This window comes from Hippocampus zosterae, chromosome 1, assembly GCF_025434085.1.
Source record: "Hippocampus zosterae strain Florida chromosome 1, ASM2543408v3, whole genome shotgun sequence".
In the NCBI taxonomy this organism is placed as follows: domain Eukaryota; kingdom Metazoa; phylum Chordata; class Actinopteri; order Syngnathiformes; family Syngnathidae; genus Hippocampus; species Hippocampus zosterae.
In genome coordinates, this window is record NC_067451.1 from 8,095,466 (window position 1) to 8,118,547 (window position 23,082).

Here is a 23,082-nt window from a genome sequence, read left to right on the forward strand (position 1 = left end):
ATTGGCTGAAACTCGCGAAACATTCCAACAGCACTACAAAAGAGCTAAGTGACTTTATAGCGGATACTAGTAGTGAGTGATAGCTCAAACAAAAGTCCTTCGTGTCGCTGTCGTTTCATTTGTAACCATGGAGACGTCTCCTGTTGTGACATCCGGACCGTTGCTTGCCAGCCGGAAGTAAAGGAAATGAGGATGGCGCAGGAACTTCACTTCCCAGGATTCCTCGCGAGCACCCGTTTTTGACAAGCAGCCAATGGGCGCCATGACAGCCCGGCACATGACGTCGGTGGGCTGAAGAAAGTTCCTGGCGGCCAACAGCTCGACGGCCCCCCACGGGAGAAACGCGCTTTGCGGGTGAGTCCAAACGCTTGGTCGCGACGAGAGCTGCCGACCTCGTCTCGGGGGTCGTTCGGAAAACTTTGGCTGACGTTCGGTCCGAGTGAATGCGAGAAATGCAGAGCGTTTTTCGGGGAACGAGCTTTGATGGGTGCCTGGGCCTCGGCTATTTCCTGGTAAAGTCCTGCTCAGCTGTGCCTGCTCGAAGGAACAAGTTGGAAAAGTTGACTGCGGGCCGCACACGAAAATTCTCGGCCTTCGCTTTCATGGCCGCAATCGTGACCGAAGTCCGCATGCAGTCCTTTGCGTCAAGATGTAGAAGCTTCCCAGAAATCACGTTTAGCCATCGAGCTCTCAAGGTACCGCGGGCCTCCCAGTTGTTGTGTGCACTTTTGCTGATTGTCTTACCGATACAATGATCATATGGCTGCGTTTCTAATGTAACGTTGTGTATCGGGTTCCTTTCTAACAATATTTCTTCGAGTCTCTATTTTAGTAACTAGTTTTAGTTTACCCAAATGCTGTGACGTTTGGTACATTCAAGACGCCACTGTAAATAAATGAATGCACATGCGCAGTTGGGTTTGCCAGCCTCCGCCGTTGTGCTTTGCAGTGGAGCAAAGACTGAGTCCTTCATCAGAAAGTGAACAAATGCTCGTCACCCCCACACGTACTGGCCATACAATCAGGATCAATACCACTGCAGGCAATGGCACTTGCACTTCTTGTGGTTACGTCTTCTTTAAGGTTAATGTTGTTCCAGTTTGTGTATTTGGCGGTAATAATGCACGGTATAATGAGTATGATGTCAAAAAGGACATACCAAAGTATCAAAGCCATCGATGTATAGAAGAAGTGCAGGAACGTGTACCGTATGTTCCCGATGCCACTGATTTCCAACCAGTGGGCAACAATGAACACAAAATATCTGCCTCAGATTAAGAAAGATTGTGAAAGACCCCTTGATACCTTCTTCGTGTCCTTCAGCCTGTGGAAAAGTGAATGATGGCCTCACCGGTCTCTGTCTACAACTCCAGCGTCTTGGATGCGCACATCTCCAGTGTAAGTGGGACCCATTGTGGAAATGGGTGTGGGAGGAATAAGAAATAAAACGTGCACATTTGTTCATTTGTCCGTGTAGCCCTCCAGAGAGTCTCTGAAGATGGAGTTGTTGGCCGATGTCACCCTGCTGCCCGGAGAAGAGAGAATCATAGGTGGGGGAAGACTGGAGCTCTCCATTGATCGGCATTTTATTTGACCTCCTCTTTTCCTGTGCAGACAAGGACATCATCTACATCTGTCCGTTCAATGGCGCCATCCAAGGCAAAGTGTTGATCACCAACTACCGAGTCTACTTCAAGAGCTCGGATGCAGTAAGCTCAGTGTCGCTGTATTTCAGTCTAGTCAGTTTTATTTATTAATTCCAATTAATAAAGTTATCTCAAAATGTCACGTAACGTAATTTTGGGAAAACAAAGAATCACTCTCACAGTTATCCAAATAAGAGGGAAAGTGTGCCTGCTTCAAGCTGTTTGTCACTTTCCGTTGAAGTTTAGTGGCAAAACAAATGAGTGTAGCTTGGTTGCAGAACACTCAGAAGGACTGTATCTTAAGACTAAAGCTTGGCATTTAGTTCATGATTGGAAAAATGCACGCTTTTTTATTTTTGGTCCAGGATGTGGCAGTGACACTGGATGTTCCTCTTGGTGCCATCAGTCGCGTGGAGAAAATGGGCGGGGCATCAAGTCGAGGAGAAAATTCCTACGGCCTGGACATTACGTGCAAGGTCCTTGTCGCTCGGCTATGTTGACTTTGGGCCCACGTTGGTTTTCTCACCTTTCTTGATTGTTTCTTTCTGGCAGGACATGCGAAACTTGAGGTTTGCCCTGAAACAGGAGGGCCACAGCCGAAGAGACATTTTTGAGCTGCTTTTCAAATATGCCTTCCCCATCTCGCATGGCCTGGTAAGAACACAGTCATGTTGAAAAATTAACCACGTCCAAATCTGGCCTGCTGCATGTTTCTCGGCCCGCCGCATATTCTTAAAAAAAGAATTCAACATGGCCTGCAGCAAACATTTATGAAAAAAAGCTCAGATGGTGCTCTTTTTCTTCTTTTTTTTTTATTTAAAATCAGACAATTACATAAGTCACACTTTTTTCATGTATTTTTTGCAAATGAAAAAATGTCAAATTTTTGTCAGGTGTTTTTTAAATTGGAAATATATTTGAATTTTACATGATATTGTACTTACTTTTAATTCAGTTCAGTGTCATTCTTTTTGTGTAAAAAAAAAAATCTGAAAAAAAGTCCAAATTTGTCACAATTATTTTGTAAATGAATGCGACTTGTACAAGATCCCAATTAAAAAAAGGTTGAATCAAATGTGGTTTTTAAATTGAAGGTTTTTAATAAAAGTTCAAATATCTAAATATTGAGGGGTTTTTTTCTTCTTTCAATACATTCAGCATATGTTGTCCTCAAACGTATCAAATAGTTTTTAGCATCAAACCCAAGGTGAAGCGGCCAGCTCTCTCTCCCCTTCCATTTTTCTTATGTGACGTCCCTCCCTGATGTCAATACTCACTGTTGTTTTATGTCCTCTGTCCAGCCTCTGTTTGCGTATGTGACTCAGGAGAAGTATGAAGAAAATGGCTGGAGCGTATACAGGCCCGTTGAGGAGCTCAGGCGGCAGGTGAACCAGGAAAAGATGTATTAAAAAAAATAATCATGCTCATTAAAAATGGATGCGTGACATTGTATGCGTGTGTTTCAGGGCTTACCTAACAACAAATGGCGCATTACGTTCATCAACAAGAATTACGAGCTGTGTGACACGTACCCCACCGTTCTGGCCGTGCCCTTTAAGTCGAAAGAGGAGGACCTGAGGAGAGTTGCTTCCTTCAGGTCCAGAAGCCGCATCCCTGTGAGTTGATGTGTGGCAGGCGAGACGGGCGTTTCCCGCCGCTGAGCGCCTGATGTTGCGTTGGCCCGACTCCGTCGCAGGTCTTGTCCTGGATCCACCGCGAGAACCAGGCGGTGATCGCGCGCTGCAGCCAGCCGCTGGTGGGCATGTCGGGGAAAAGGAACAAGGACGACGAGCGCTACCTGGACCTGATCAGGGACGCTAACGACACCGCCAAGCTCACCATTTACGACGCTCGCCCCAACGTCAATGCCGTGGCTAACAAGGTTGCTCGGCTTCCCTGAACGCCTTCGCTCTACTCCCCCCCGACCCCTTCACCCTTGACCTCAGCACCTCCTTTCGCAGGCCACGGGTGGCGGCTACGAAGGCGACGAGTACCACAACGCCGAGCTGGTCTTCCTGGACATCCAAAACATCCACGTCATGCGAGAGTCCCTGAAGAAGCTCAAAGACATCGTTTACCCCACCGTGGAGGAATCCCACTGGCTGTCCAGTCTGGAGTCCACGCACTGGCTCGAACACATCAAGGTCATTCAGTTTTCTGATCTTTTTTTTTTTTTTTTTTTTTTTTTTTTTGCTGAGTAATGGCCAAAATCAAGACTCTGTACTGTTGTCATTCATTTCCGGTTCCATCTCTGTTTAGATGTGTCACGTTATTGTGTATAATATTCTGTCCAGACACTTTTGAAATTGCCGGCTACTTTTGCTGTTCAAAGTTGGATACGCTCTGCTTTAAGAAAGTTCCAGTCAGACTTTTGTGAATAGTGCACTGAAAGCCATTCATTGCGTTTTTTTTACAATTACGTGCCAGTCTCAGGTTTGCTTAGGTGTGAGCGTTGCCTCTCCATCCTCAGTTAATTATTCCTCATCATCCCTTGGTGAGGACGATACTTGTCAGAAATGTACCTTATTTGCCACCATGCAGGGAATGTTTACGGGAGCAACTCCGCAACGTGTTTAGCTGAACTAGCTAGCCATCTAAAGCTCATCGGTAGCGAGCCTGTGTGGAGAAGGCGGCATCGACCTTGCCTGAGCCTCGGAATGCAAATTGAGTTCATCACTTGACTCCTGGCCAATGGAAAATTTATCAACAATGAATCCTGTCATTTCCAACAGGACAAAAGATGGATGCAATAGGATATTGTCCGTTCCAATTCACTATTTCTGTTTGAAGCATTGTCACCACAAGACTGTTCAATGAATGGTCCTCTTGTTTGGAGGGAGAGGGTTGACTTTGTCTTGTATGCGTTGGTGCGTGTGTAGCTTGTATTGTCCGGAGCCATCCAAGTGGCAGACAAAGTGTCCGGCGGCAACTCTGTAGTGGTCCACTGCAGCGACGGCTGGGACAGGACGGCTCAGCTAACATCTCTGGCCATGCTCATGCTAGACAGCCACTACCGCACGCTCAAAGGACTCCAGGTCAGTCGGCGCGCCTTGTCCCGCCGGTGATGAAAGGCGTCTCACATTTGTCTCTGCAGGTGCTCATCGAGAAGGAGTGGGTCAGCTTTGGACACAAGTTTGCGTCCGTAAGGAACTTTATTTTTTTTTCCCAACCCGTTCATCTCAATGTTCCAATGGATTTTCATTTGGCTTTACAAACGTCTGTGTGTGCGCACGCGTGCAGAGGATAGGTCACGGTGACAAGAACCATGCCGATCAAGACAGGTCGCCCATCTTTGTCCAGTTTATGGACTGCGTATGGCAGATGACCAAGCAGGTACGGGTGTCACCCGTCTCATTTTGCAGCTAAATACACACAGACAAGATATGTCTATAACCTCACCTAGTTTTCTTCAATTACTTGTAGATTTGAATGCCTGGTACCACTAATGTGTATTATGTGACCAACAGAGAGAAAACCTTGAATGCCGAAAAACATTTTTTGTGAGGACAATATACTAGCGAGCGGATAGTACAGTGAAACTCCTCTACAACGAAAACTATATGGACGAAAATGCCCCCCTAGTGTGAAAAAATATTCATGCATTAACACCATTCCCACTCCCCTGCCCCCCATACAACAACAACAAAACCCCTGTTGTATTATACGAAATCTTTTTCTCTGCTCTTGCCTCGCGACGAGATTCACTAAAACGAAGTCTAATCCAATAGCGACCTCTACTGCTTTGTTCGGAAACATCAAGAGCAACCACCACACTTGTTTACATAGGCGCCGTAGTCCAGGAAGTATTTGTTAGTTAGTTTCAGGGGCAGCAAGAACGTTGCATTACTAAAATGGCTACAAAAGGGACCTTTCGATGTCAAGCAGCTAAGACAAGAAGAGCTCTGACGCTGGAAGAGAGGGTAAAAGTGATCAAAATGAAAGACTGAGGAAGTAAAATAAAATACATTATACAAGAAATTGATGTAAGTGAAAGTGAATGCTGATTGTAAATTTCGCAGTTTCTTTCCCTTTTTTTCTTTCTACAATGACTGTATGAAGTGTCAAATAAGTTTATGCTCATACTTATGAACTATTGGAATAAAAATAAAGAGTACACATTAGTGTGTGTGCATGTACACGTGTGTGTGTGAGTGTGTGTTTACATCTGAGATCACATTTGCTACAGTGAAAGACCCCCTGTTGTGAAAGATTTCTTGCTGCAAACATGATTTCGTTGTAGAGGAGTTTCACTTTATCAAGGAAACCAATATCGGTTCTTCAAGTCAGCTCTCATGACTTGTCATTATTTTGGCCCTAACAAATGTACTGTTTAATTGTAACAGTCATTTCAAATTAACAAGAAAGTGAATAAACTGGCTTGGTCTAATGACACCCCCCCCCCACACACACACACACACACAACTGTATATACCCTGTTGGAACAGCTTTGGCATTGCTGTTGAACGACTCATATCGCAGTTTGCGACTGGAAATGACTTTTTTGTTGTGAAAGCTCTTGCACATTTTGGCCATCAACTCCACGTTTTGCTTTTTAGCCATGGTTACATATCGCTGGCTTCAATCCAAAACTTACGTCCAAATTTGGCCTATCAAATAGTTGATCAATAAAAACAGTTGAAAACGGGCTATTCTGTAACACATGCAATGAAGATGACTTTTGGGGAGAGTTGGAAGGGTCCTGAAAAATGATATTTTTGGAGATCCAAGGATTACGCCTGAGGCCAGTGACATGAAGTAATAAATATACTTGACATAATATTGGAATATTGGAAAACGATATAGAATAATATAGTTGCCGCTGTCCCTGCAGTTCCCCACGGCCTTCGAGTTCAACGAGCGCCTCCTGCTGACCATCCTGGACCACCTGTACAGCTGTCGCTTCGGGACCTTCCTTTACAACTGCGAGAGTGCACGAGATCACAATGTGAGTGTGACGACAGAGGAGAGGCGCGCGAGCGTCGGGCTGCAAAAGTAGCCGGCTGAGCCTGCTCCTGTGTTTCACTCCCAGGCCCTGCGGCAGAAGACGGTATCTCTGTGGTCGTTGGTCAACAGTAAGACGGACGTTTATTTGAACCCTTTCTACACGCCCGAGTCGGGCCGAGTCCTTTATCCCGTTGCCAGCATGCGCCACCTCGAGCTCTGGGTCACCTACTACATACGCTGGAACCCGCGCATCCAACAGCAGGTGGGAAAAGCATGCGCACGCCAGACCAAATCATCAACAACTGCACTGTGCGTATGTGTCGCACGCGAACATACCCGTGTGCGTGTTTGTGTGGGCGGCAGCAGCAGAGTCCGGTGGAGCAGCGTTACCTGGAGCTCTTGGCGCTCCGCGACGAGTACATCAAGAAGCTGGAGGAGTTGGAGCTTTCCGACTCATCGGCGCCCCCTTCGGCACGGCTGGCCAACAGCGGCTCCAGCGCCAACACCTCGTCGTCGTCCGCGTCGTCCCCCACGCAGCAGCAGCAGTACACACACCTACACACGCCCTTCTGAGGGACCCCTCTGATGCGCACGCACACACACACGCGCGCACACCGTTCACTGCTGGTGTGTCTGTGCAGTGCTAACAAAGTACGCTAACAGGACTTTTTCTAGTTGTATGCAATATGGCACCATGCAGCCTTCTCACCGCACACATCCACACAAACGCACACACAAGCCTTAAAGACGTTTCCTGGCTTTTATTCCAAGGGCTTGCAAACACACACAGGTCATGAAGCCAGCGTGCTGACTCAAGACGCACCAAAAACACACACTATTTCAAGTTGGGGTGAGCACGCAGAGTTGAGGTGCAGCAGAAAAGGCGGCGCCACGAAAAGGTTGGAATGCCGCTCGTCTGTTCAGTTGCCGTTTCCTGTCTCGGATCTCGAACGATCGCACGCGACGGTCGACGCGTTTCAAAAGAGCCTCCCTAGAGATGCTATGCTAACGTCAATGTTCAGAATGGCGTGTGACACTTTTCCTTATGTCTTCGCAGCTTTTCCGATTTGCATTTGGTCCATCAGGAGTAATGTCCGTGACTTGAAGTCCTGCTGTCCTTTGTCGCAATAACGGTCGTTTCCAGAGCCAAAAAGCAAAGCGGCAACGCCACCGCCGAGCTGGTCGGATGCTCGAGTGTCGTTCAAATGTGTGCCTTGATTCCCCTCCGCGCTTCACGCGAGACGCCTCGTTGACATTTTGGGGCTTCTGAACTGCGCTTTGCTTTTCAGTCAACTCGACAGGGTACGGCTCTTGCAAGCCTGTCAATCACCATGTCCCAAAAAAGGCCAAAGTGCTTAAGGGAACAGTCTATAACAGTGGTCCCCAACTTTTCCCACGGCACGGACCGGTTCATAAAGTTAGATTTTTAAAAAAAAAAATTTGTGGGCCTGCTACCATCGGGGATGGAGTGGGGAGCGCTCATTATCACAACTCAACACTGTTTTGAAATTGCCTGCTTTATAGCATCCATACTGAAAATAAGATAACTCGACAGTACTTATATTTTATTCACAGGAATTAGATTTTCACCACAAAATGGAGAAAGACGAACAGAGAAAATGAAAGCGTTTTTTTAATGAACACTAACAACCAATGTAGAACAGTATAAAACAACAGTGAACCACAAAAAATGGACTCTCTGGAATAATGAATCCACCTTCAAAATGTAAACAACAGTTTTGAAAATATGATCCTACATGGCATTAACGTCATCGCGACTGGCAAAAAAAACATGCATGATGAAAAGATGACAAGATTGATCGCTGCGTCGTTCCATTGGCCGCACGGCTATTTAGTAGCGGCTAAAAACCGCTGGCGTTTTCATGCTTTCCGTGTCATTACTTATACGGCACTTGTTCAAGTGATTCAGGATTTTTGTCTTGACTCCACACTACTTTGGAAATACTGCCCCACAATCCATAGTGAGGAGCTACATTTGTCAAAATGCCTTCATCTACGCGTTTACCCGCACCTTCAAGTCAATGTTTACGTCTTCGTATTAATTCCTGTCGTGAAGATAACCGGTGCCGGGCTGCGTACCGGTGGTTGGGGACCACTGCTGTAAGATGTTTCACGTAAAGAAACTTAAACCTTGTTTTATGTCTGAATACTGTCTAGAAATTGTGACCAAAATGTATGCGTGTATCTCAACTCGTGCCCAGTCCCACCTGGTTAAATGTCCATACGTACAAGTATGCATCATGATATTTTGAGGTAGAAATGGGCAGAAGTGAAGATATCCACATATATTTTCGTCCCGATTGATGGCTGTTTTTGGACAGTGAGGAATGAGGTATCCTGTATTAAGGCTTGTTAAACTGTCCCGGTCAAGCGCACTTCTTGTATAACGTCATTCAACTTCTCGTCAAGTCGCTCTTATTTAGAGAGAAGTTCTCTTCTTGGAAGTCGTCGGACGTCCTGAAAAGCTCCCAAACAGGGTAAATGCGGCCGATCGAGACGCCTTCTTGAGCTTTTTTTTTTTTTTAAGGGGCGGGGGGGGGGGGGTCCACTTGAGATGAAAATCTCTCGTTCTTTGATTCTTTCCTCTAAGCACCAGGATCAGGATGTGATTACCTCAGTCCCAAGCTATTTTTCGCGCCCAAGATCGCGACTTGTAAAACACAATCATTTATCGAGTGACAAATATTTTACTTTTCGGGGGGAAATGAAGGGAATGTTGTTTTTTTATCCCTTTTTTTTCTTTTTCTTTTTTTGTGGGAAGCGTTTGTATACTACTCGACCTAACTTGAGGTGTCTTTTGTGGTTAGCTTCCTTTGCTGCTCTTCGTTTTTCACAAAAGGGAAGAAGAAAACGAGCGCCATCAATCCTCTCTACAATATCTTGGTTCTGTAAATATTACTGATTAAATTAATTTAAGATGGACGTGTGACGTGTGTCTGTCACGTGGTTTGGGAGCGGGATGCTGCGTTCCGGGTCAGTCTGGACAAAGCGCCTGTCACCATCGCCCGCATCATCTTTTCAGATCGACATCGCGTCGAACCCGGAGTTTCTCTTCTACCGCTTCCTGTTTGCTTTTTCGTGTGCTTGACTTGCACCAGATCTGTCGTCGTACCAGAGGACACCAAACCAAGCTACGCGCCCCCCTACTTGGCCCAAAACCCACGCCTGAGGTCGAAGCGAAAGCATCCATCGCTCAGTCGGGATGGCGGACGGTGCCGGAACCGGGGATGGCCAAAATGGAGCTCGAAATTCGGCCTCCGCCAGCAGTGAAAGTGGACCTGAGCCAAACAGGTGATGACATTTCACTTCCGCTTCGAACGCTTTTTCTTTCATCGCTTTATTTAGTCTATCGCTTCATTATTAACCCCCGACTCAGCTTTGTGCCCTTTGGAATCATTTACTCATTTTTGAAGAGAGGGCGCGGCCTGTGGCTGGTCGAACTCGAAAACCGACCTGATAAACGTTTAGCACACTAGCTTAGTCCGTGGGCGCACACATCCCGTGTAATGTGTCCGCGCGTGCACGCGCGCATTGTTTGAGTGTGCGAGTGAGTCGCGAGAGCTGCGTTTGAATGTAAACGTGTTTTAATCTGCGCGTGTCACAAAAAGCATTTAACGCGTGCGTGCGCGCGCGCGCCTGTGTGTGTTGTGTTTTTAGTCCATCTGGTGGTCACGTGGAATGGTGTAAACAGTTGATCGCCGCCACTTTGTCCACTCACATCTCGACAGCCTGTAACGTCGTCACCAAGGTAGAACGCAAAGTGAGTGGTTGTTGTTGCGGTTGTGAGCGATTGTGTGCACACGCCCCCTTTGCGGCAACGGAACGCGTGCTTCCCCGCTCCCCCCTGCTTTCTTTGCTCTTGTCCGTCTCAATGTGTCTGTTTCGCTGACCCGTTCGGCCCACTCACGCGCGCACACGTCAGGATTCAACGGATGAGGGTCTCCGTTACCACGGAGACGATGACGCCGAGCATCCCGACAACCCTTTGGCAAGTGTCTGCTTCTCTTTTTCTGGACTTTCTCTAAACGCTACTTTCTAATTTCCCTTGTGCGTGGCTTCTCAAACATTTTGGGCTCCAGGAAACCTTTTACACCCCCCCCCCCCCCCCACAACCCCCTTTGCTTATAAAGTAGTGAGAAAGGGCCTCGAAGATGATAGGCTGCCTTCAACAATTGATGAATGAATGAAATTGAGAACTTAATGCTGATTTTGATGACCCACTGTTTGAGAAGCACTGCTGTAGTGTGAAAGCAGCATGAAGAGGCTCACTGGCTGCTCCCGTGTTATGTCTGCAGAACTCTGCGGCACCGAGGCTGAAAATGAGTGAAAAAACCACTGCGGTTCCTCTCCTGCCAGGCGAAAAAATTCAGACTACCAGTGAGTTTCCATCCAATCCTCGGCCAACAACACTTTGGTTCTTCTTGTGACCGACAATCTTATTTGTTTGTTTTTTGCCCCTCTTTTTCCCTCCCCATTTGTGCAGTTGAGGACGTGACATACATTTGTCCCTATAGGGGTCTGCTCAACGGAACTCTGACCGTCACTGACTATAAGCTCTACTTCAGCAGCATGGAAAGGGTTGTTTCCCTTGTTGTTTCTGAAATAAATCAAATAGTATTCCCTCCAATTTATTATTTCAAAATCTCCCCACGTTTCACGTCGTTTTACAGCATTTCACTTTGTCCGTGTCTCAGCAATTGCATGCGATTTCTTGGTAAATTCCAGTCTGTAAGTTTACAAAAGCGGCCTTAGCTTTCATGCTTTACGAGCGTGTCCTGGCTGAGGTCTTCCCAAGTGGAGCCTCCGGATAAAAGATTGATTTTCGAAACACGCTCGTAAGCTTTTGGTTTGATTCCCTTGCTCTGCTTTCCACTTTAAAATGATTTGTCTGGATTCAGGATTGCCCGTTTATCCTGGCCGTGAACCTGGGCGTCATTAGTCGACTGGAGACTGTGGGCATCCCCGACCGAGGTGACGACACCAAAGGACTGGAGCTGGTCTGCAAGGTAACGATCGCCGATCGCGTGGTGTCGCCTGGTTTCGCAACGCTTTGACGTTCCCGCCCAGGATATGAGGAGCCTGAAGTTCGCCTACAAGATGACGGCAGGCCACGCGGATGTGGCGGAGACGATTACCTCGCGAGCTTTCCCGCTGTCCCGCCAGCTGGTCGGTTGAAAGATTGAAAGGTGTGAAGTTGAAACGCCGTCTCCATCGTTGTCAATGTCTCCCTTGTGCACACGCAGACCTTATTCGCCTTCCGCTACGAGCAGCGCTTCCCCGTGGACGGCTGGAAGGTGTACGAGCCGCTGGCAGAGTGGCGGCGGCAGGTAAGAACACACTTCACTGTGCAACCTGCCGAGTCTTTGCATGAATGAGATTCGTATTTCACGCATTCAATGTGGGTCTTTGTCCTAAAAGTGCTTTGTTCAAATGCCTTTCTGGGTTCATCATATTCGGGGGGGGGGGGGGGGGGGGGTTCAGGTGAGGCATCTCGAGCGGTGCTTTGCGGCCAACGTCGTTTAAGGGAAACCGTTTCTTCTGCATCCCTCAGGGTCTCCCCAACGAAAGCTGGACCATCAGCCGACTGAATGCGTCCTATCAGCTGTGCGAAACGTACCCCGCCGTCCTGGTGGTCCCTGCCAACGTCTCGGATGAGGACATCAAGCGGGTGACGGCGTTCCGAGCCAAGCGCCGCATTCCGGTGGGCTCGTAGCGCAGCGCTCATTGCACGTTGTAGACGCATACGGGACACTTTTTTTCCAAGTATGGCAACTGGCTCAACTCGCATTGAGCGGCAGTTTGCCAGAAAGAATGAGTCAGTATTGGTCTAAAATTAAATTTGTTATGATAGGCACTCTCAGCTGAAGTTGAGCGTCACAATATTAATAATAATAATACTAGTGCCGTCCTGATGAGCCTAGAGGAGCTAAAATGTCTCGTTGGGCGTGTTGAAAATGGCGCACGCTCTATCGTCGTCGTGGACAGGTGCTGTCTTGGCTCCACCCCGAGTCGCACGCGGCCCTGGTGCGCTGCGGCCAGCCATTGGTGGGCCCGACCGACCGGCGCTGCAAAGAGGACGAGCGCCTCCTCCAGACCATCATGGACGCCAACGCGCACTCCCACAAGCTGAGCATCTTTGACGCCCGACAATTCAGCGTTGCCCGCAGCAACAAAGTACGCCAATTGCACACCGTACATACCACAGTGGGAATCCGGACTTTGCAGTTTTTTTGCCATATAAGTTACCAAAATGCCCGGGCACGTGGGCAAGAACAGGCATGTCCGGATAAAGTGGCTCCTGGTCTGGCACTAGCCCAACTCATTCATTTCCAAGATGTACAGTGCCAAGATCTTGTTTGATATTTCCACCGCCCCCACCCCCCCAAAAAAAAAAATATATATATATATATATATATATATATATATATATATATATATATATATATATATATATAAGGGCTTCATTATGGGTCTGATGTACTGGCCCTTCAAATCGGAAATCAGGTCAAACATTAATAAATAATAATAATAATGTTTTAATATATATAATAATAATCATAATGAATCAATTTTAGGGCGGCCTGGTAGTCCAGTGGTTAGCACGTCGGCTTCACAGTGCAGAGGTACCGGGTTCGATTCCAGCTCCGGCCTCCCTGTGTGGAGTTTGCATGTTCTCCCCGGGCCTGCGTGGGTTTTCTCCGGGTGCTCCGGTTTCCTCCCACATTCCAAAAACATGCATGGCAGGCTTATTGGACGCTCTAAATTGTCCCTAGGTGTGATTGTGAGCGTGGATGGTTGTTTGTCTCTGTGTGCCCTGCGATTGGCTGGCAACTGATCCAGGGTGTCCCCCGCCTACTGCCCGAAGACGGCTGGGATAGGCTCCAGCACCCCCCGCGACCCTAGTGAGGATTAAGCGGTTCAGAAAATGGATGGATGGATGGATGGAATCAATTTTATGTGCCCCCACTAGTCATATCACAGCAATCTGACAAATATTGCATTTGCAGAATATGAATTAAGCAGCAAAATCAACCCCGTTGTCATCAAGCTCGGCGGCCATTTTTTCCACTTTCTGTCGACTGAAACTCGCCGGCGCTCTCAGATTGTGATCAGTGCAAATGGCCGACATTGAATGAGGTGAAGGTACCCCCTCCGACACGTGACGTGCATCAGTGACACTTGGCCGCGCTCGCAGGCGAAGGACGGCGGCTACGAGAGCGAGAACGTCTACGCCAACGTGGAGCTCAACTTCCTGGAGATCCCGAACATCCACGTGATGCGCGAGGCCCTCAGGAAGTTAAAGGACGTCCTGTACCCCGACATCCAGCAAGCGCGCTGGCACTCCAACCTTGACCACACACACTGGCTCCACTACATTCAGGTACGCTCACAAAAAAGACACGGAAGAATAATTGTCAGCAATTGTCATGGCGGGGGGACAATGTGGTCGTTTGTTAGCTGCTGCTGTGCGGAGCGTCCCAGATGGCATCCAAGCTGGAACGCGCAAAGACGTCTGTGGTGGTCCACTGCAGCGACGGCTGGGACAGGACGGCTCAGCTGACGTCTCTGACCATGCTCATGCTGGACGCCCACTACCGTACGCTCCGAGGATTCCAGGTCCGCCCCCCCAACCCGTGTGGGCACAGCACATTCATGATTTTGTCCTGATCCTCCTCTTCTCCTTCTAGGTTCTGGTGGAGAAGGAGTGGATCAGTTTTGGACACAAATTTGCCGCCGTAAGAACTATTGCGACACATCGCTGCCACCATGCTCGGTTCGGTGACCGTTTTTATGTTGTTTTAAAGCACTGGTGTCAAAGTCAAGGCCCGGGGGCCAGATCTGGCCCCGCCACGTCATTTTATGTGGCCCACAAAAGCAAATCAAACATGGCAACTTCCATGATACTTGCTAAAATATGGACCAAAAATTCTCAAATGTAATAAATAAGAGAGACGTTGTCAGCATTTTATTTTTGCCAAACACATCATGACAATAACGTAAACAATTGTTGAATAAACAGTTTTTCTCGAGTTCTTTATATCATTTCAGTCATAATGGCCCTCCAAGGGGAATAGTAACTAAAATGTGGCCCGCCACGAAAATGGGTTTGACACCCTTGCTTTAAAGGACTGAAATGCACAAGTTAGTCGGCAAAATTGGCACTCATCTGCAGATGTGTTTTTCTATATTTTTTTAAAAATGTGACTGAGATGATTTTATGTCTTTTGGGCGCGTTGCATCCATCAGCGGGTGGGCCACGGCAACGACGACCACAGCAACTCGGAGCGCTCGCCTCTCTTCGTTCAGTTCGTGGACTGCGTGTGGCAGATGACGCGGCAGGTGCGTAGCTCCCTTAAGTCTCCCGGGCTTCCCGCCGTGACCTCTGTAACCTGTGCCTCCAGTTCCCGGCGGCATTTGAGTTCAACGAGCTTTTCCTGCTCACGCTGCTGGACCACCTGTACAGCTGCCTCTTCGGAACCTTCCTGTGCAACAGCGAGCAAGAGCGTACGGCTCAGGTTAGCGCCGACCAGCGCGCCGCCCGACGGCGCCGCCCGACGGCGCCGCTTCGTTTACTCTCCTTGTCCTCTTTTAGGAGCTCCAGACCCGGACAGTGTCCCTATGGTCCTACATCAACAGGTAAGCGGAGATGCTCTCAACCGCCTCATTGGCGACCTTCCGGTCTAAGCTGAGTTGTTTGCTCGTGTCGCGCTCAGCCAACCCGAGGACTTCAGCAACCCGCTGTACGTCCACGAGGACCACAGCGTGCTTTACCCGCTGGCGTCCTCCAGGCATCTGGAGCTGTGGACGGCTTACTACGCACGATGGAACCCTCGCATGAGACCGCAGGTTGGGCACCTCTTTGACGTGCGCTCTTGTCTTCTTGTCAGTATGCGACTGCTGTCACGGTTGCAATGTTGGAGAAATCCCTGCATTGATATACAAATGTGGTCATGGAACAAATTTGACCGGTATCTCAAATTGTCTCTCGCATGTTGAAATGAATGGAAATGCGAATAAGCCACACAGAATTTGTTCTTGCGACGTTTTTTTTCCCCCAGATGGAAGATAATTGCACCCAACAGAATCGTACTACATCACAACAGACAACAAGACATTTTGCTCTCCACATAAGTTGCAAGCACGGAAAATGGCAGCACAAAATACGACTATTCCTTTAGCGTTGTCCCTTCTTCTTCTCTTGGCAGTTGCAAAAGCAGCTAAATGGTGCATTCGCGCCACCTACTGTTCTTGTCCCTCCACTGCAAGGAAACAATGCAAATTGAAGATGGTCCTGTGGAATAAAATATACTGGCGCCCTCTAGCTGAGGAGGCCTGAAGTACACCCGTATCAACACAAAAGAATGCTTGCTCAATGGCTCGTATCTAAAATAAAAATCCACCGCCAAAGTGATCGTATCTCAAGGAGCCAGTGGACTTCAGCTTGGTTGATCCTGGCATACGTTTGAATCAAGCACTTGGGGAGAACCTTGAGTGGAAAAAAAAATTGCAAAAACATTTGCCACTTGGTTGCCGAAGCTTATGTCTCACATTTCCCCTCTTTGCAAAATGTTTATCCAGCCTTAGTTAGCCTACACGCCCATGAAAAGTGTCTCGAAAATGGGCCAGGTGTTGCATCATCAACTACATCTGGAGAGACCGTGTGTGTGCGCTCGCGCGCGCCTCTTTCGGTGTTGAGAATCGTTGTGAGATTCATTGGAAATATTTTCCCTTCCGGGACCTAGATTTTCTCTGGTGTGAATTTCTGCATGTAAAGTGTTGTCAGCTCTTGCTGGGCAATGTGGAGAATGAAAAGGAAGAATTTGTCTCGATGCGTGTTTGGCTTTGCAGGTGCCGCAGCATCAGACACTGAAGGACCTCCTGCTGTTGCGGGTCCATCTTGAGCAGAGGGTGGAGGAGCTGCGCAGGGAGGTGCAGGCTCACTCTCCTGCGGTATCGCCCGACCACGCCTCCGGGACCACAACTGCCACCCCGGTCTGACCCACATGCACGCCCCGTGTGTGTGAATTGGATGGTCAACTCAATGTTTACCTTCTGAGGCACAGGTTTTACCCCTCCCACATATCTTCACCTGGGAAAATTTCCTTGAAATTGGGCGATCTGGTGGGGGCTGACTGTGGCACAAATATCTCAGGGCCTTGTGATGCGTTGATGGCGCTCACCTCAAAAGTTGAGAGCACGCTTTCGATACTTTGTAGAATTCATTTGCAGAACTGAAAACGTGTCAACCTTTTCTCCAAGAAACACCAAGAAGATGACATGGCCTCTCGAATGCCGCAGGGATTGAAAGGTGACATGGTACAAAAAACGAATTATTTCCCAAATACTTGTAATATTTTGATAAAAGTCTCTTGGTTTAATGAGGGAAAATGTATTCTGGTGTCATTTACAAAAAAAATAGCTTTTTATTTTAAAAACTATATTATTTTTCCCCAAAAGCAGCGTTGGACACTGCCCCACCCCGTCAAAAAAAAGCTGCATTTAATTCTCAAAAATAATCAAGCTTTACTCATGTCATATACAGTGGTACCTCTGCTTACGAACGTCTCTTCATACGAAATGTTCAAGTTACAAAACGTCCCAACAGGAATATTTTCCCTCTTGTTACGAAAGAAATTTCAAGATACGAAAGGTAAAAATAAAGTATGGGCTGCTAGTCGCAGCTCTGAGTTTCCTGAACGCATCATACTTAGAGCTGCTCTGCCATTGGCTGTTATTGAGCATCATCCTGGCGTCCCATTGGCTAAGAGGGACCTCTGCCGTTTGTGTCTTTGCGTGTAGTAGATAAATAGATAGATGCTGCGTCCTTGTTATTCGCCCCTTGGAACGGATTAGGGCATTAACATGGAAAACACGTCTCGACTTCCAAACTTTTCTAATTATGAAATTTCTTCCAGAACCAATTCATTTTGTAAATAGACGTACTGTACCGTACCGTGTTTTGCTGGAAAACTAAATTCTGATTACTTGATGATGTCACCCTTAATTGACGCAATGCTATTGCAAGCCAGACTTATTTGTCCCATTGTGTCGGTACGATCTTTTGTAAGTGATCTAAGAAATTCTTGTCATTTTTTTTTTGCCGGGGCCCAAGCTTGAGAAACATCAATATAATGGTTACGCTTGCCGTTCTTTTCGCTGCAACGTGGCCTTTTGCGTTCTCTTTGTGTAGGACGCAAGAGGCCACGCTGACTTTCATGCCAGGAAAAAAAAAACAACAAATTTTTGTCAAATGTTTTATTTAACTTCTGCACCTTGGTAGCGTGGAGTGAAAACACATTTCCAGATGCACTTGTTGGTGTGAAACATTCTGCTGTCAGTCTTGCAACACATTCTTCTTAATATAAATTATTATTCTTATTGTCGTTGTTATCTTCATTGTCATTGAGAGAGGTTAATATCATGGAATAGTTGTAGAGGGGTGGGGGGGGTCATCATTGTGGAAAGAGCACAGCCAATGTGAACTCGAAGCATTGCGGTTGACAGCGAGGTAAGACAATAACAGCAAAGCGCATGCACACGTTTGTCTAGTTTGAGAGTCGGGAAGGATTGTACAACTAAGCTCCCTTTTAAAAAAAAAAACAAAAAAGATGAAAGAAAACGTCACATTTTGCAGGATCGTCTAAAAAGCTTATGTCAGTCAACGCAACTCATTGTGTATAAAAGTTTACATTTTCCCTGAAATAAAACCAAAATGTGTCTGGTGGCGCTAGTGTGTTTGTGTGTTGTGCGTGTGCACTCCGGTCACCGTGTCAATGCTTGCGGCATCGTCACACCGCATGGTGGGCACGGCCCGGTTCAGCACTGGCCTGCTCCAGGAGAGTCTGTTGCACTGCGACACGACAACAAACGAAAAGAAATCAACACAAGTCCACCCACCCGTATTTGTTGCTGTCCAGTACAGTCGTGCCTTAAGATGCAAGGTGGAATAGTTCCGACCCCCCCGGCCCTCCATTCTCAAACCCTCCAGGCCTCCGCCCCCACCGCGTTGTAGTGAATGCAAGTGCCATTACTCCGGCCTAGCCCCACAAAAAATACCCCCAAAAATGCCTGAACTCCTCCCAGCTCATCGGTATGCCACTGTTAGTCGTTCCACACAAAGGATAAAGAATATATGACCAAGTACATTTGTTTTCTGCTTACGGGTTGCTAACAGAATCAATGTGGTGTTTTTTTAAGACACAATAAGTGTCAATTCTTTTAATTTTTCAAGTCTGACTCAATAGTCAGAAGCCTTTTTTTCAGGACAATTGCTGAATATTTGTCAATGTGTAGCTTGTTGTGGTGGACCAGTGGATGAGTGGTTCGCGCCTCAGCCTCACAGCACAGGTTCGAATCCAGCTCCAGCCTTCTTGTGTGAAGTTTCCATGTTGTCCCTGTGCCTGAGTGGGTTTTCTCCGGGTACTCCGATTTCCTCACATATTCCAAAAACGTGCATGGCAGGCTGATTGAACCCTCTAAATTGTCCCTAGGTGTGAGCGTGAGCGCAGATTGTTCGTCTCTGTGTGCCTTGCGATTGGCTGGCAACCGGTTCAGGGTGTTCCCCCACCTACTGCCCGAAGACGACTGGCATTGGCTACAGCACGCCCCCGCGACCCTTGAGATGATAAAGCGAATCGGAAAACGGATGGATAACTTGTTGTTGAATGACGTCAATTGAGTTCACTGCCAACATTCGGCGCTCGTTTCGCAATTTGCCGCTCTCAAGTCAAAGCAACGAATCGGCCCCCATCTCGAGGAAACCGAGCGTCTCGTATCTCAAGGCACTAAGGTGTACAGGATGGCAACAAAATAAGGACGTTGTTGAACATTTCGTTGGGACTTTGCGAAAAAGAGAGCTTTCTCCTTCCTGCGTGTTACGGCTACCTTGTGGTTCTGTCGCCAGCACTGCGTCGGGAGCGTCAGCCTTCACCATCTCCGCATTGAGAGACTCTGTCACCGCCACACAAGCGCAAGCCGTGGGTACGGAGAAATATGCTTGTGCATGCTTGCGCGGGATAGTGAGTGCGCGCCTTACGCTGGATGCTGAAGCAAAATTTCTTCTTCTGGTACGAAATGTAGCTGCTGATGGCGCCCACCAGCGCCATTCCCACCGCGCTCACAATGCCCGCGATGGTGCCGACCTCAGCGGTGGTGCCTGCGTACAAACACGCAAATAAATCAACGTTGCACACGCAGCCGGGGCGCCCTCCGCTAGTCTTACCGATGTTATCGTCACGTTGATTGACGTGATCGCGATCACCGCTCGGTCGTCTGCCTGAATGCAGGCAAAAACCGTCAACGCCGCTGCGCTCGTTTGTCACACTTTTGTCATCGCGAGCAAGCATTGGCGGTTGTCACCTTTGCCTTTATCGGGTTTGTAGCTGTCGTCTTCGCTGACGTCGATTAAATCCCTGTCGGAAAATCCTCCTGGACGCACACAAATGCGCATGCCGCGGTGGGTCCCGAGGTGTAAAAGAAACTTGCGTCATGCATACGCATAGCATTGAATGCAGCCAATAACAAACGGAATCAGGAATCAATGCGGGGGGGGCTTCATTTGTCACCTTTTGACCTTAACCCTAAATCTCGATGACCCACCTCCAGGCCGGCCCCCCTTGTCCTTGTCGGTGATGTCATTGTTGGGGTCCAGAGCATCTGCCAGGTCAAACTCATCCAAGGCTGCCGGGGCAAAAAAAATGGGCAACGGGTGGAAACGTGGCAAAGGAGGAAAAGCCAAAAGAAGCGAAACGACGAGCCGCTTGGCCGCATGCTGGACACAACGTGACATCGGCTTACCTCCTTTGCCTTTGGACTTGACCGGAGCTTTGGTGCCTGCAGGGGGCAGTGTAACACATGGCTGGGATGTACGATTACTCGATTATTTGGATTATGATGATGAGTGTTTGTTTACCTGGCAGTGGAGCTGGTGCTTAGGTCGTCAGCGGAGACAACATGAGGTCAGAAGCTCAGCACATTTGCTACGCGCTTCGTATTTGCTCAGTTTCTGGAAATGACACTCAACTCGCTAACATTCTGTATTTTGAGCCGTGACTTCGAGACTTTTGGGGGCTCAATGATCGTACAGACGTGTATTGCTGCCGCCTCAGATACAAAAGTGGAATTTTAATGATGTCATAATGTAAAACATGAGTTTGACTTAATTATTGGGCAAAACAATTCCTTCCAGGTCAGGTGACCGATACCTGGAGTCCTTGTGTCTTCAAAATGGAAATGACAATGTAACTAGTAATTACAATGCTCTACTACAGGGTGGCCCACTTAAAAGTAGCCCGGATTTTTTTTTAATTAAAATATTTTTTTAATTTTTTTCAAAACATGTATTTAATTACGTGAATGTTACAAGGTATTTGTAATTCGCTGCTGAACATCACTGACAACTTCGGGCGTCCGGACTAATTTAGGTCTCTGCTTCTTCACGTTTGCGAGAGAGCCAGTGTCTCGCCATTTCTTAACCAGGCTCTGAACACAACGTTTAGCCGGTGGTTTTGTTTGTGGGTACTCGCGAGTGAAGGCCTCTTGTGTTTTCTTAATTGATCCGGTTCGCACATAGCCTTCCACAATCACTATTCTCTGCTGCAAGGAAAACACCATTTTCTTGAGGTATGGTACGCACCCGGAGAAGGTAGGAGCACTACTGTTCGTGTATAATCTAAAACAAACAAAAATTGGCACAGCGCCAACGTGTATAACCGGAGCAGTTTGGGAACACTTCCAGCATCTCTTGTAACCTGTAAGTAATAAAAACAGGTTTTGGAAAGACTTGGGTCACTTGTAACATTCACGTAATTAAATACATGTTTTGAAAAAAATTAAAAAAATATTTTAATTTAAAAAAAAATCCGGGCTACTTTTAAGTGGGCCACCCTGTATAATCCTGTTAAAAAAATATATTTATTTTGAAAGAAAACAAGTAAATAATTGCTTCATTTTGTATTGATCGATGCGAAAGTCAAACTTGTTGAAAAGTAGCACTGATTTCTTTTTTTTCTGGTGTGGTAGCAAGACACTCACTCGTACGTTAGGACATTTCTTCCACATTTCATGTTAAATCAACCCGTGTTTGGGGCAGAATTTTCAAAACTTGAAATTCCCTTCACATTGCTGACTTCTAATGTTGGAGCGGTCGACTTTAGGGCATGGTGTGTACCCACTTGTGTGTGTGAAGACCTACTTGGCGTGTTGGCACCGGCAAGAGCGTCGGCCAGGTCGAGACCCTGAGGACGCACTGCAGCAACGACAAAAAAAAATCTAAATCAGCCTTCCAGAAAACACTGGCTTTCTCTGCTCACAAAAGGACGACAAAGGGCTTTTGTTCGCCCTCTTGCTGAACGTGAGTGATAGCCTTTTTCATGTTCCGTCTATTGACCATGCTCGTCATCATTATTATTATTGTACGTGCCTTTTCGCCTCCTTTCAGTAAATTAAATTTAAAAAGACAGCAACTGAAAACAAATGGGATGGTTATATCTGTCGACTCGATGATGGACGAGAGAATGATGTTATCACAATGAATGAACCGAGACCGTTATTTTTATTGTGGGCCTGCGCTGCGACACAAACTCGGCAGCACGCATGCGTTGGACAATCGGCGCCGCTTCTTTTTGTTTCTTCATTTTTTTTATTTACCTTGGATGACGAGTGTCATCATCATCAACGTCATCGCCAGCAGCAGCGGGAAACCTCCGAGGGCAGGCGCCATGACCGAACCGAACCGAGCCGTCCACGAGCTGCCCAAGTATCAAATTGGAGCTTTTAGGGGCGCGCCCAATTGTACACCCTGCCGCTTCCGGTGTGTTCTTACAAAATAAAGGCGATGTTGGCGTCAGATCTGAAGACAAAATAACATTTGTTATTGTTCTCTCACGCACAGCAGAAAGCACTTCACAAGTGGATGTGACAATTTTAATCAGCCAATTTTAAAAACAACCTTTGGCAGGGCAGTTAATCAACAAAATCTCGTGATAGGTTACGCTCAAAACGAAACGCGGGAGCTCGCAAAATGAGTAAAAAACAATAATAAAAAATAATACATTTGCAACGTTTCTTTGGGAAAGGAAAAGGTCCAGCCAAGAGACACAAGAGGAGCCTTCGACTTTGAAGAAAAAGAGAAATGCCGACAGGCCGAAAAATTAGTTTTAAAAAAACAAACAAATTTGGAACGTTTCTTTCGGAAGGGAAAAAGGTCCAGCCAAGAGACAGAAGAGAAGCCTTCGACTTCGAAGAAAAAGAGAAATGCTTTCGAGCCGAAAATGCCGCTGCAAAGATTTCTCACAGAAAAAAAGTCACACCTGGCTGTGCATTTCAGCGACGAGGAATGGATCGCTATGCATGCTTACTTTTGCGACACATTCAGCCTGCTCAATGAACTCAAATTTGTCACTCCAGGGGAACATGACAACTGTCTTCAAGTTGGCAGATAAAGTAGCGGCATTTGAAGCCAAATTGGATT

General features: G+C 47.3%; 3 protein-coding genes across 9 annotated transcripts; 2 read left to right on the forward strand and 1 right to left on the reverse strand.

Moving 5' to 3' along the window:
* The first annotated feature begins 244 nt into the window (after positions 1-244).
* Positions 245-9,533, forward strand: mtm1 (myotubularin 1). 3 transcript variants are annotated; one of them, XM_052061539.1, is made up of 16 exons: positions 245-354; positions 1,324-1,398; positions 1,478-1,550; positions 1,615-1,709; positions 2,012-2,122; positions 2,199-2,300; positions 2,948-3,031; positions 3,113-3,262; positions 3,343-3,528; positions 3,608-3,790; positions 4,526-4,681; positions 4,741-4,788; positions 4,887-4,979; positions 6,478-6,591; positions 6,676-6,852; positions 6,954-9,533. In XM_052061539.1, exons 2-16 carry the CDS (start codon positions 1,339-1,341, stop codon positions 7,161-7,163), a joined length of 1,842 nt encoding a protein of 613 aa, XP_051917499.1. In that variant the 5' UTR covers positions 245-354; positions 1,324-1,338; the 3' UTR covers positions 7,164-9,533. The 3 variants fall into 3 exon arrangements, with proteins under 3 accessions (XP_051917499.1, XP_051917507.1, XP_051917516.1); XM_052061547.1 differs by having other exon boundaries at positions 255-354; positions 1,274-1,398; XM_052061556.1 differs by having other exon boundaries at positions 270-354; positions 6,957-9,533.
* Positions 9,534-9,602: 69 nt separating this feature from the next.
* On the forward strand, positions 9,603-18,231 carry mtmr1a (myotubularin related protein 1a). Of its 2 annotated transcripts, XM_052061515.1 has the most exons (17): positions 9,603-9,902; positions 10,269-10,359; positions 10,907-10,988; positions 11,095-11,189; positions 11,510-11,617; positions 11,679-11,777; positions 11,855-11,938; positions 12,163-12,312; positions 12,597-12,785; positions 13,807-13,992; positions 14,070-14,228; positions 14,300-14,347; positions 14,859-14,951; positions 15,014-15,127; positions 15,205-15,248; positions 15,326-15,458; positions 16,461-18,231. In XM_052061515.1, exons 1-17 carry the CDS (start codon positions 9,814-9,816, stop codon positions 16,608-16,610), a joined length of 1,914 nt encoding a protein of 637 aa, XP_051917475.1. In that variant the 5' UTR covers positions 9,603-9,813; the 3' UTR covers positions 16,611-18,231. The 2 variants fall into 2 exon arrangements, with proteins under 2 accessions (XP_051917475.1, XP_051917485.1); XM_052061525.1 differs by lacking the exon at positions 10,269-10,359.
* On the reverse strand, positions 17,853-22,425 carry cd99l2 (CD99 molecule-like 2). Of its 4 annotated transcripts, none has more exons than XM_052061847.1 (10): positions 22,260-22,425; positions 21,805-21,858; positions 20,524-20,535; positions 20,409-20,444; positions 20,211-20,291; positions 19,971-20,039; positions 19,834-19,887; positions 19,648-19,767; positions 19,497-19,562; positions 17,853-18,462 (listed from the first exon to the last, which is right to left on the reverse strand). In XM_052061847.1, exons 1-10 carry the CDS (start codon positions 22,330-22,332, stop codon positions 18,401-18,403), a joined length of 627 nt encoding a protein of 208 aa, XP_051917807.1. In that variant the 5' UTR covers positions 22,333-22,425; the 3' UTR covers positions 17,853-18,400. The 4 variants fall into 4 exon arrangements, with proteins under 4 accessions (XP_051917807.1, XP_051917802.1, XP_051917814.1 ...); XM_052061842.1 differs by having other exon boundaries at positions 20,524-20,541; XM_052061854.1 differs by lacking the exon at positions 20,211-20,291.
* Between the last annotated feature and the right edge of the window lie 657 nt (positions 22,426-23,082).